The sequence below is a fragment of the Ranitomeya variabilis genome, chromosome 3 (assembly GCF_051348905.1).
Source record: "Ranitomeya variabilis isolate aRanVar5 chromosome 3, aRanVar5.hap1, whole genome shotgun sequence".
Taxonomy (NCBI): domain Eukaryota; kingdom Metazoa; phylum Chordata; class Amphibia; order Anura; family Dendrobatidae; genus Ranitomeya; species Ranitomeya variabilis.
In genome coordinates, this window is record NC_135234.1 from 337,098,927 (window position 1) to 337,112,441 (window position 13,515).

At 42.8% G+C, this 13,515-nt stretch overlaps 1 protein-coding gene across 1 annotated transcript; it reads right to left on the reverse strand.

Annotated features, from left to right (window-relative positions):
- Window positions 1-1,772: 1,772 nt before the first annotated feature.
- LOC143817689 (uncharacterized) lies at window positions 1,773-13,235 on the reverse strand. Its single transcript, XM_077299181.1, has 5 exons — window positions 13,197-13,235; window positions 6,471-6,560; window positions 6,154-6,367; window positions 5,901-6,060; window positions 1,773-5,790 (listed from the first exon to the last, which is right to left on the reverse strand). The coding sequence occupies exons 1-5, from the start codon at window positions 13,233-13,235 to the stop codon at window positions 5,019-5,021; spliced, it is 1,275 nt and encodes a 424-aa protein (XP_077155296.1). The 3' UTR covers window positions 1,773-5,018.
- Window positions 13,236-13,515: the final 280 nt, after the last annotated feature.

The window sequence follows — 13,515 nt, forward strand, 5'->3', positions numbered from 1 at the left end:
AACTTTTTTTAAGCTTTTGATGCTTGTTCAAACTAACCTGTGGCAAGTAACAGATGTGGGCAATAAGAAACTCACCTCTGAAACCAGATAAAATAGGAAGAAGTTGACTCAATCTTTGCATTGTGTGTCTATTTGTGCCACACTAAGCATGGAAAACAGAAAGAGGAGAAGAGAACTGTCTGATGACTCGATAAACAAAATTGTTGAAAGATATTAACAATCTGAAGGTTACAAGTCCATCTCCAGAGATCCTGATCTTCCTTTGTCCATGGTGCACAACATAATCAGGAAGTTTACAGCCTATTCCACTGTAGCTAATCTCCCTGGACATGGATGGCAGAGAAAAATTGGTGAAATATTGCAATGCAGGATAGTACAGATGGTGGATAAGGAGCCCCAATCAAGTTCGAAAAAAAATTTAAGCTGTTCTGCAGGTTCAGAGTGCATCAGTGTCAGTGTGAACTATCAGTCGACATTGGAATGAAATGAAACGCTATGGCAGCAAACCCAGGAGGACCTCACTGCTGACACTGAGACATAAAAAAGCTAGACTGCTGTTTGCCAAAATGTACTTGAGTAAGCGAAAATCCTTTGGAAAGCATGTTGTGGACAGATTAGACCATGATAGAGCTTTATATTAAAGCACATCATTCTACTATTTACAGAAAACCAAATGAGGCCTACAAAGAAATAAACACAATACCTACAGTCAAATATGGTGGAGGCTCAAAGAAGTTTTGAGGTGGTTTTGCTGCATCAGACATTGAGTGCCTTGACTGTGTGCAAGGCATCATGAAATGTGAAGATTAGCAACATATTTTGTGTCACAATGTAGTGCCCAGTTTCAGAAAGCTGGGTTTGCATCCAAGCTCATGAGTCTCCCAGCAGGACAATGACCCCACACATACTTCAAAAAGCACCTGAAAATGGAAGGAAACAAAGAGTTGAAGAGTTATGAAATAGCAACAATGAATCCAAATCTAAATCACATTGAACATATGTGGAGAGATCTTAAAATTACTTTTGGGAGAAGGCACCCTTTAAATATGAGAGCAGTTTGCAAAAGAAGAGTGGTCCAAAATTCCAATTGAGTGATGTAGAAGTTTGATGATGGTTATAGGAAGTGATTTAATGCAGGTATTTATTCCACAGGGTATGCAACCAAATGTTAAGTTGAGAGTGCCAACAATTTTGCCAGGCCCATTTTAGGGATTTTGTGTGACATGATGTACAATTTGCCTTTTTTTGCTCAGTTTTTTTGTGTTCCAATACACACAAAAAATAAACATGTGTATAACAAAACATGTGTAAATGCAATAATTTTCAAGAGAAATACTCCATTTTCTGGAACAATTTCAAGGATGCCAACACTTTCGGTCATTAGTGCATATACAATACACACACACATATACTGTATATACGGGTGGTCCAAAAGTAGGTGGACAGAAAATAATAACATTTATTTTGATTTATATATAAAATTATATTTACCAACACAAACATAACATTGACAATTAAATTTTATTCTGAACAATAATACAAAAGCCCTTAAATTTTATCAATGCACGTGCTCAAACTGTTTTCCATCACAATTTGCATAGCTTTGAAGTCTGCCTCTTAGGCTACTTTCACACTAGCGTTAACTGCATTAAGTCGCAAATCCGTTTTTTTGCCGAAAAAACGGATGCGTCAAAAAAGTGAAAAACGGTGACAAACGTATGCCACGCATCCAGCATTTCGACGGATCCATCGCAAATCCGCTAAACGTTTCCGTCGAAAATACTGGATGCGTTGCATACGTTGCATACGTTTTTACCATCCGTTGTATCCGTTTTTCCGACGGATCCGTTTTTAAAAGGGGAGGCTCCCAAAATTTGATTGGCTACTGGAAAATTTGAAAAACTATATAGTACTGTATTTACAGCCCATCTTTGTGGGTTTTAGTTTTGTGGCAGCGATGGAAGGTGTTCTTGGGAGGATTGCTAGTTTGGTTACCGACGTTATCTTTGAGACGAATCGCCTGGATATCATAGTGCGGGAGAAGGAGGCGGCAGCGGAAAGGCGTAGGATGCTTCTGCAGCAACGGAGACGGAGACGACTGTGGATTCATCCGATTAATCAACTACGGATGACCCGGGGTGTCCAGTCCACTCTCTACCTGGAGTTGCGGCACAATCCACACAAATTCCACAACTACGTGCGGATGAGGATTGAACATTTCGATTTTTTGCTTGCAAAAATGGAGGATGTCATCCGAAGACAGGATACAAGGATGAGGCTTGCCATCACACCGGCGGAGCGGCTGATGGTGACCCTGCGGTAAGCCTCTTTTTTTTATTTCATTGCTGATATTGGATGTTATATTACACGCTGCAGACAATACTGCGCTGCCATATTGCGCACTATTTTCTGCAGCATGTAGTTTTGGTTTTCTTGGCGGACATTCCACTGCTTTATTTAAATGTCATTGCTGATATTGAATGTTAGATAACAGACTGCAGAAAATACTGCGCTGAAATATTGCGTTGCATTTTCTGCATTTTTTTTGTTTTTTTTGTTTTTTGGGTTTGATGACATGCAACTGCTTTTTTTCTCTCATTGGTCATTTTGAATGTTATATTACACGCTGCAGACAATACTGCGCTGCCATATTGCGCACTATTTTCTGCAGCATGTAGTTTTGGTTTTCTTGGCGGACATTCCACTGCTTTATTTAAATGTCATTGCTGATATTGAATGTTTTTCTGCATTTTTTTTTTTTTTTGGGGTTTTTTGGGTTTGATGACATTCAACTGCTTTTTTTCTGTCATTGGTCATTTTGAATGTTATATTACACGCTGCAGACAATACTGCGCTGCCATATTGCGCACTATTTTCTGCAGCATGTAGTTTTGGTTTTCTTGGCGGACATTCCACTGCTTTATTTAAATGTCATTGCTGATATTGAATGTTAGATAACAGACTGCAGAAAATACTGCGCTGAAATATTGCGTTGCATTTTCTGCATTTTTTTTTTTTTTTTTTGGGGTTTGATGACATGCAACTGCTTTTTTTCTCTCATTGGTCATTTTGAATGTTATATTACACGCTGCAGACAATACTGCGCTGCCATATTGCGCACTATTTTCTGCAGCATGTAGTTTTGGTTTTCTTGGCGGACATTCCACTGCTTTATTTAAATGTCATTGCTGATATTGAATGTTAGATAACAGACTGCAGAAAAAACTGCGCTGAAATATTGCGTTGCATTTTCTGCATTTTTTTTTTTTTTTTTGGTTTTTTGGGTTTGATGACATGCAACTGCTTTTTTTCTGTCATTGGTCATTTTGAATGTTATATTACACGCTGCAGACAATACTGCGCTGCCATATTGCGCACTATTTTCTGCAGCATGTAATTTGGGTTTTCTTGGCGGACATTCCACTGTTTTTTTACACTGGTTTCATGCTGGTTTTATTGGGTGTCCCGTCCTTAAAAAAAAAATAACAGTGCCATATTAAAACTTGTTGGTCTGTGCAATTTTTTCTAACATTTTTTTTTTTTTTTTTTAAAGTTTCCTAGCTACGGGTGAATCTATGACTTCGCTCCATTATCAGTTCAGGCTGGGCATTTCAACTATCTCTGGAATAGTGAAGGACACATGTCGGGCTGTTTGGACCACTTTGCAACCAGAGTATATCCCCCAACCATCCATGGAAATCTGGTTGCGAAGTGCTGAAGAGTTTCTGCAAATTTGCAATTTCCCTAATTGTGTGGGTGCAGTTGACGGGAAACATATAAGGATTGCGAAACCGGCAGGAACAGGATCGGAGTATTATAATTATAAGAAGTATTTCTCCATCGTCCTTATGGCTATTGCAGACGCCAACTGCAGGTTCCTTGCCGTGGACATCGGAGCATATGGACGGTCCAACGATTCGCAAGTTCTTAAAAACTCTCCGATGGGTCGTTGCCTTTATGGAGAGACCTACGATTTCCCGCCAGCCAGACCACTGCCAGGAACAAATGACCCAGCCCTGGAATATGTTTTTGTAGGTGATGAAGCCTTTCAACTGTCGCCGCACCTACTGAAACCGTACAGTAGCCGGAACTGAAACCATACCAAGCGGGTCTTTAATTACCGGCTTACTAGAGCACGAAGAGTAGTGGAGTGTTCCTTTGGCATATTGACGGCGAAGTGGCGAGTTCTGCTGACGGCTATCAAGCTGAAAACAACAACTATAGACGAGGTAGTTAAAGCCTGTGTGGTGCTCCACAACTTTGTCCTGTCAAAGGAGCCCGTTTCTTTGGATGATGAAGAGTTGGAGACCACCTTGTGGGACTACCGCAGCAGCTCGGTTCGCTCTACAAGTTCAGTTACAAGGATGAGGGACCAGTTTGCCGATTATTTTGTCTCACCTGTCGGGCGGATCCCGTGGCAAGACATGATTGTGTAACCTGTTTCCCATGTGTAACCTGTTTCCCATGTGTTTTGTTTATGTAAAAAAAGTGTTTCAGCCCCCCCCCAAAAAAAGGCCCAAAAGCGTGGTTTTCTTGCTAGTAAAACCATTATGTTATACCTTTTACATGTCTGGTGTTTGTTTTTATTAAACCTTTTTTTATTATATTACCTTATTAAATCCACACACACACAAAGAGTAGAATTGTAATCAGAAATTTATTTTATCTCTTTTTTTTTTTTTTGTTTTGCAAAAAAAATATATTTTTATTTTCCAACTTTTTTTTTGAAAAATTTGAACATTTTTTATAATATTATTTACATTAATAACACTTTACAAATTTTCAAAGTGTTGGGTGGAGATATGAGAGGAGGAGGGGCAGGAAGGTTGGACCACGTCGATAGGTGGGGAAACCCTACTTGTTTGGGGTGCAGTGGAAGGGGGGGTTAAACCAAGAGGCTGACCAGAGGGGGGTGGTGTTGGGGTAGGGGGAAGAGAAAAGTTGAGTAAGGAAAACATTGGGGAAGTAATTTGGTCTGGGGGCCGGGATTGTTGTGGGGACTGGGTCGGGTATTGTGACTAGGTAGGGTAGTGGGACTGGCGTGGGGTTTGGTAATGGTGCTGGTGTGGGGATTGGAGCTGGGTTTGGTAATGGTGCTGGTGTGGGTATTGGGGCTGGGTTTGGTAATGGGGGGTATGGTGTGGAAATGGGGCCTGGGGTGGAATTGGAGTGGAGGTGTGGGGAGGTGTGTGGGTCGATTCATTAATGGCCTGCAGTGCAGCATTATGGCAGGTATTCATTACCCGCATCTGTTGCTCAAAAGAAAGCTTCTCCATGCTCATGAGCATGGATTGGAAAAAAAGATTGGCCGGATCGGGACTTACAGCTGAATGCAGCCTATCCAAGCGACTGCTGGTTTCACGGCTTGTTTCACTGATGCGTGACTGCACCATGTTGAAACCAGCAGTCACTTGCTCTCCCAAAATTTTGAAAGAGCCTTGGAAGGATGCATTCAGGTGTAAGAACTCAGGAGCATAGCTCCTTTCCTGACCCCTCTGTCGCTGCCGCCACGAACCTAATGGTGGTGTCGAGGTGGCAGGATCAGAGGGGTGGGGTAAAGGGAACGCTAACTGTTCAGCATCAGATGCGAGCAATGAAGCCTGCAATAATGCTCCACTGCTTGGGGCGGATGAAGTGGAGGGGACAGAGGGGTCAGAGGAGGGGACAGAGGGGTCAGAGGAGGGGACAGAGGTGTGGGGCCTACCGACGTGGCCCTCAGTGGCGGACTCAGGAGGGATCGCTCCAGAGGGCGCAGAGGAAGATGCAGGCGCCCGGTGGCTGGAGAAGGTGCTGTGAAAGAAAAAAAAAAAAAATTAATACATTGGAATGAAAAAGCCCTGACTGAAAGCAAACTAAGTAGACAGGTTAACATGGTTATTAGTGGGCTGTAGAATACTTACACTCTGCTTAGCATGGTTCGCCTCAGGAAGGAGAGGGCCTGGCCATATTTATATTTGCTCCTCTTCCTTCCTGCAGAGCCACTCGGGGCCTGCATCTCATCGTTGAATTCCCTCTTAAAGCGATCCCTCAGTGACCGCCACCGCTTCCTAATCTTTCCAACTGTGAAGACAAGAATCAAAAGAAAAAACAAAAAATTGGTAAATGCAATACATTACAGTCAGCTCAAAACATCACTGGAAAGTGAATACTTACCTAGTTTGCTCTGCTGCTGAGGATGAAGGCTCTCCCGCCTTGGAAACAGGTTGCGACACACTTCGTCCCAGAGCCGACGGGTGACACCGGTATCAGCATGCCTGCGGTCAGCCATGTTCCACAGCGGCTCCCGCTCGCGAACCTCCTCAATTAGATTATCAATGTCGATGTCATCGTCTTCATCGTCATCTACTGCGGGAGCACGCTGTGAAGCCTGTGCCAAAAAAAAGGAAGAAGAAAAACAAACTTATTAGTACACTGAAACACTAAGTACCAATAGAATCCCCCTCCCAAAAAAAAAAAAAAAAAAAACTCACTGATGGCCGACCGCGGCGACGAGTCCGCCGACTCTGGGATTGTCTGGGAGAACCTTCAGCGGCAGCAGCAGGAGCAGCAGCAGCAGCAGCCTGAAATAAAGGAAACAAATTCTCAGTAATGTAGGCATATATTTTCTGTGTTTAGTTATGTATGAAAATCTGTTTTGTGTATGGTGCAGTGTGATGTGCGAAAAAACTGTTTCACCACTACTTACACTTGGTTCCTCCTCCACTAGCATCTCTCCACCCGTCTCGCCCCCTTCTGACAGCTCCTCATCTGATTCAGCTTCCTGTTGAAACATAATTTATGCATGTGGTTAGACATCAAAATGTAATTTTAAAAAACCAAAAAAAAATAAACCCATTTTTTGCGTTAACTTTTACCGATACACGCTGTTGCTGTGGAGGAGGGCTGTCAGAAGAGGACATTGTTTTGTGGTCCTGGTGGGCAGCGGCTGTGGTCCTGGTGGGCAGCGGCTGTGGTCCTGGTGTTTCTGTAAGTTAAAGAGACACTTGCAATCTGCTCGACACATTGAAGTAGCAGATTGTGGGTCTTCAAAACTTACTTCTAACACTTAGCTGTGGTCCTGGTGGGCAGCGGCTGTGGTCCTGGTGGGCAGCGGCTGTGGTCCTGGTGGGCAGCGGCTGTGGTCCTGGTGTTTCTGTAAGTTAAAGAGACACTTGCAATCTGCTCGACACATTGAAGTAGCAGATTGTGGGTCTTCAAAACTTACTTCTAACACTTAGCTGTGGTCCTGGTGGGCAGCGGCTGTGGTCCTGGTGGGCAGCGGCTGTGGTCCTGGTGGGCAGCGGCTGTGGTCCTGGTGGGCAGCGGCTGCGGTCCTGGTGTTTCTGTAAGTTAAAGAGACACTTGCAATCTGCTCGACACATTGAAGTAGCAGATTGTGGGTCTTCAAAACTTACTTCTAACACTTAGCTGTGGTCCTGGTGGGCAGCGGCTGTGGTCCTGGTGGGCAGCGGCTGTGGTCCTGGTGGGCAGCAGCTGTGGTCCTGGTGTTTCTGTAAGTTAAAGAGACACTTGCAATCTGCTCGACACATTGAAGTAGCAGATTGTGCGTCTTCAAAACTTACTTCTAACACTTAGCTGTGGTCCTGGTGGGCAGCGGCTGTGGTCCTGGTGGGCAGCGGCTGTGGTCCTGGTGGGCAGCGGCTGTGGTCCTGGTGTTTCTGTAAGTTAAAGAGACACTTGCAATCTGCTCGACACATTGAAGTAGCAGATTGTGGGTCTTCAAAACTTACTTCGAACACTTAGCTGTGGTCCTGGTGGGCAGCGGCTGTGGTCCTGGTGGGCTGGTCAGTGGCTGCGGTCCTGGTTTATCTGTTAATATGTATAATGGATCTATAGTTAGACCACCCCCTGAACTAGGTAATGTTCAATGATAAACACCCTACTGAAATGATGTCAGAAATGTTCATACAGGTGAACAACAAAAACCCCCAAAAAGTTGCACGTTATACCATTCATTTCCATGTCCCAAAAAATAAAATTTTAAAATGTTAACACTATGAAAAAATATATTTGACACATTTTATTTAAAAAAAATAACCTCCCCCCCCCAAAAAAAAAAAAAAACTTTACAAGTTAACCTTTATTAAAAAAATGAGCCCTCAACCAACCCTGTATTGCATGTGTAACCATTGGTACATACACCAGTTTTAAATTTACCTTTATGAAATAATACTACGGACATTTTTTTAAAACACATTTTATTATTATTATTTTTTTTCTCTCTTTTTTTAAAAATCACAATTAGGAGCTGACATGCTCTTTATTTTAAATACAAGTACTTCAACTGCTAATGGTTATAACAGTAATTAAAATAAAATCAACACTTTTATTAAATAGAAAAAACCCACTCTCACACATTCAAACCACAAGCTGCAGACCGCTAGACTTTTTTAAAAAACACATCAGATTTAAAAAAAAAAAAAAAAAAAAACACATTTAAACCACATGCTGCACAGACCACTATACAGTCCATACATCAGAAAAAGGCAAATAACCAATTACAGCATGGACAAATGCACATGCAATCAACAAGACGTACACAAAAAACATGCATGGTATGTTTCCACATTCCGGATTGCATCAGAATTTGGTCAGGATTTCCCATCAGTATTTGTAAGCCAAAACCAGGAGTGTAAAAATTAGGTAAAGTATAATAGGAAAACAGGCACACTTTTGATTTTATCACCCACTCCTGGTTTTGGCGTACAAATACTGATGGAAAATCCTGACCACATCCTGATGCAATCCTGAACATGGACACATACCCTCCCACATGAACAGGCATAAAATTGGCAAAGGCATAATATGGTGCAGGCACATGATACAAAATCACACAGCCGTAAAAAAAATACACACATACACATGCACGCACATAGCTTTATGCAAATACACATATGTACAACAAAGGCAGAAAGGTGAACCCAATCAGAAGACGCATACACACACACACACACATACAAAAGGCTGACAATCCTTTGGCTGGAGCTGCATGTCTTCACAGTGGCTGGAATCAGGCTGCATCTGGACTCTAGCATGGCACTGGCTGGTGCAGGACGATGGCAGGCCTCAGGTTCTCTTCAGGTTTTAAGCTCTTTCTGTAGTCAGTACCTCATATACACACACAAATGCACAGGCACACAGATGCACACAAAAATTGCAATACTCACACTGGCTCTATGGTGGCTGGCTCCTGTGGCTGGAGTCCTGTGGCTGGCTCGGGTCTTGTGGCTGGCTGGGTCCTGTGTCTGTCTCCTGTGGCTGGCTCTATGGTGGCTGGCTCCTGTGGCTGGCTGGGGTCTTGTGGCTGGCTGGGGTCCTGTTGCTGGCTGGGCTCTTGCTGGCAGTCTTCTCTCTGGCTCTTGCTGGCAGTCTTCTCTCTGGATCTTGCTGGCATATGTGGGGTTGAAGGCCCAGGCCAGGTTTATATAGATTTGGGGGTGTCTGACCAATTGGCAACAAAATACTTCTTCTGAGCATGCTCAGTGTAAAAAAAACGTATTGCAGCGCTGTATTGCGTCGTACGACGTGTCCCGACGCATCCGTCGCTCATAGGCTTCCATTGCAGCCAACGACGTATGCCGCAGGATGCGTCGCGACACGTTTTTTAGGCGGAGACAAAAAACGTTACAATCTACGTTTTTTTGAGACGACGTGTCGCCAAATTTCGACGCATCCGTCGTAAAACGTACACGACGTATGCCAATCCGTCGCCATACGTCGCCAATACAAGTCTATGGGAAAAAAACGCATCCAGCAAAAAGTTTTGCTGGATGCGTTTTTTCTGAAAAAAGACGTTTTGAAACGTAATGCAGTTAACGCTAGTGTGAAAGTAGCCTTACGCTTCGACAAACGTTTTTGCACAAGTCTCTTTTAGTATTAATTTCTTGAAATGCATCTCTTATGTAATTTTTCAAATCACTGACACTTTTTGGTTTTCGACTATAAACTTTGTCCTTGAGTACTCCCCAAAAGAAAAAATTTATTGGGGTCAAATCTGGTGAACATGCCGGCCAATCAAGTTGGCCTCTTCGGCCAATCCATTTATTAGGAAATGTTTTATCAAGATACTCGCGGACTACTCTTGAATAATGTGGAGGGGCCCATCTGGTTGGAAGTAAAGGTCATTTGAATTAGGCTGTTGCTGTAACTGAGGAACAACTTGATTCATTAGAATTTCGAGATACTTATCTCTTGTGAAAAAATGGTCCAAAAACACCAAAACTTGAAATACCCCCCCAAACATTGACACCAGGCTCATTTAGTTGTTGCTCTAATGTTAAATGCATGTTCTCCTTATACCAGTAAATACAGTTATGTATGTTAATATGGCCAGATAATTTGGAAGAAGCTTCATCCCTCCACATAATGTTATCTAAAATTAGTGGATTTTCTTCAATTTCGTTAAGCATAATCTCACTAAATTGCAGCTGCCTGTCTGGATCATCCTCCAATAAACCATGAATTAGACATGGACGATAATCTTTCCACCCAATAGATTTCAGGATTCGCATGATGGAAGCTCGTGAAATTCCCAATTCTAAAGAGATTCTTCCGGTGGACTTTTTTGGACTCTGAACAAATGTTTCAGCAACAAGTTGTTTATTATTTTCTGTACAGGCTGTTTTGGATCGACCAGTTTTTGGAGCATTAAGGATTGAGCCAGTGGCATCGAATTTGTCATGAATGCGGTAAATGGTTTGTCTCTTTGGGGCTTGAGTACCAAATGTTTCAACCCAATTTTCTCTAACTGTTTCAGCATTTTGAGATTTCCAATACTCTTTTAAAATCCATTTTCTTTGATCTGTATTTAAATTATTTGCCATTATGGGTTATGTGAATTATCTGAAAACAGATTTGGGGGAGATTTATCTGTGAAAACTGGATCTGTGAAGCTGACTCAGTTGCCCTTGGCAACCAATTAGATTCCACCTTTCATTTTCCAAAGAGTCTGTGAAAAATGGAATCTGATTGGTTGCTAAGGGAAACTGAGTCAGATTCACTTTACACCTTGTTTGATAAATCTCCCCCTTCATAACCCTATCACACATACTGTCCACCTACTTTTGGACCACCCTGTATATACAGTGTAGAGAATACGTATTTGATGCTGATTTTTCAAGTCTTCCCACCTACAAAGAATGGAGAAGCCTGTAATTTTTATCGTAGGTACACTTCGATTGTGAGAGACAGAATCTACAAATGAAAAGCAGAAAATCACCGTGTATGATTTTTACATAATTAAATTGCATTTTAATTCATGAAATAAGTAATTGATCAAGTACCAACCAGCAATAATTCTGGTTCTCACAGACCTGTTAGTTTTTCTTTAAGAAGCCCTCCTACTTTGCACTCATTTCCTGTATTCATTTCATGTTTTTGAACTCGTTACCTGTATAAAAAACACCTGTCCACACATTGAATCAATCACACTCCAACCTCTCCACCATGGCCAAGACTAAAGAGCTGTCTAAGGACACCAAGCAAAACACTATATTTTAAAATAACACCAGGCAACTCAAAAGTTGACCTACTTATACCTAACCAGGCATTGATACTGGATAGGGTGTGGGGTGTGGGTGTACCTACTTCACCCTAATCACTCCTATTTAAACCCTACCTGCCAGCAGAGGTTGGCACCCTCTTGAATGCAATATGGCGCCCCGCTCCTCGGCGGCTCATCCTGATGACCCTAGAAGTCCCTTACTTATTCATAGTATTGAACTAAATCTCAAACCAATACCTCTACCAATATCAACTCTACTCAGCAAGTATATGTAAACCGGTCTAAGGAGCTGTTCAACAATTAAGGGACTATAAACTGGGACGATTGGCCAATTGTTATCAGTATCCACCACCAAGAAAAATCACTGCCATGTGCAAATAACCAATCTTGATAGTCTGGCGTTCCTAAGGGGTTAATGGGGCAATCATATTTTGATAGCTATTGCTCACCCTCATAAATCCCTAGAGAAGTCCCTACCTACCAGCGGAGGTGGGCACTCTCTTGGACGCAATATGACGCCCCTTCTCCTCAGCGGCTAGCCGTGGTAGCCCTAAAAATCCCCTAATAACTCAGTCACAAATAATAGACACTCGGAAAAATACCAGCAATTAGGGAACTATGAAATACGGGTGATTTGAAAATTTATTGCTAGTATTAGCCACCAAGAATCTCTGTTGCCAAGTATAAATAACCACTATCAATAATCTGATGCTCTTGGGAATTCTAAATCAGCCAGGAAAAAATCATAGTGCAACACATTCAGACAAAATGTGATTATCACAGAGAGGTCTCCAGTTGTGAGCCCCAAAAACAGAATATCATCAATTAAGGTTTAACAGCATGCCTATACAATTGCAACCTTATTGAAGCACATCCAAGATGAATAAGTATTATAACATGCCCTTAACAGAGAAAATATCCTAAATCCATAAGAGATAAACATTCTTGCACTATGCCCAAAAGTAGGTCAACAAATATAATAATAAAACCCAGTCAAAACTGGCAGACTTATCTGTACTTATATCTTGATAGCATCAACCTCGCTTCGCCTCGACACATTTCCCTCCCATGATACAGTTCTTCAGGAGGCATATGGGATAATCTGTATATATCTATAACATCAGAGATAAACACAGTGCCTGGTTGCAGGTGTAGATACCGCCATGGCCGAGGTGTCTTTAAATATCTAAGCAGCCAATCATTTGACTCCAGGGGAAACTCACACAAGAAGAACTATAGGGTTACTCACTATCAATTTGTCCCCATTCTCAAACTGTGCATGTCCACATGCTAAACACAAGAGATCCTCTTTATTATTCATCAAGGAAGCGTGCGCCAGTGGTATGGAATTCCCACACTGCGCATGTCCATATTCTAGACACTAGAGGTTCCTTTAGATAGATCCTCAACAGTGCATGCGCCCGCAGTTTGTCCCCACTCTCATGACGTTACAAGCAATGCCATACAGCGCATGCTTCATGCACCCAGGTTCATAATCAAAACCCATCTGGATTCAACAGCGGCAAAGCAGTGCAGGCACAGTCAAAAACGTCAGTGTCTGTACACAAAGCCGTATACTAGCACCTAGCCCATCAAACCCTGCAGGGCTCAACAGTGGTGTAACTGTGCAGGCATAACCAAACTCCAAAACAGCGGCGCCTGCACACCATGGGTGTCATATCACAACACCTACCCCATCATATTCTCGGATACACACCTTAGTGTTCCACATATTCCCCCAGGTTGATAGTGACAGGACTAATGACATCATAGGGGCCGGACTGGCCATCGGGCAGTTCTGGCAAATGCCAGAAGGGCCGGTGGCAGTAGTGGGCCGCTCGAGTGTGCCGCTGTCGGCACACTCTCCCCGCTGTCGGCGCACTCCCGGCCCCGCATTCAACTATACCGGCGTCATAGATGCCGGTACAGTTGAATGCAATGATCGAGGAGAGAGCGTCTGCTGACGCTTCCTCTCCCATCATTCCCCGCTCTGCCTGCCGCTGACACTGCGG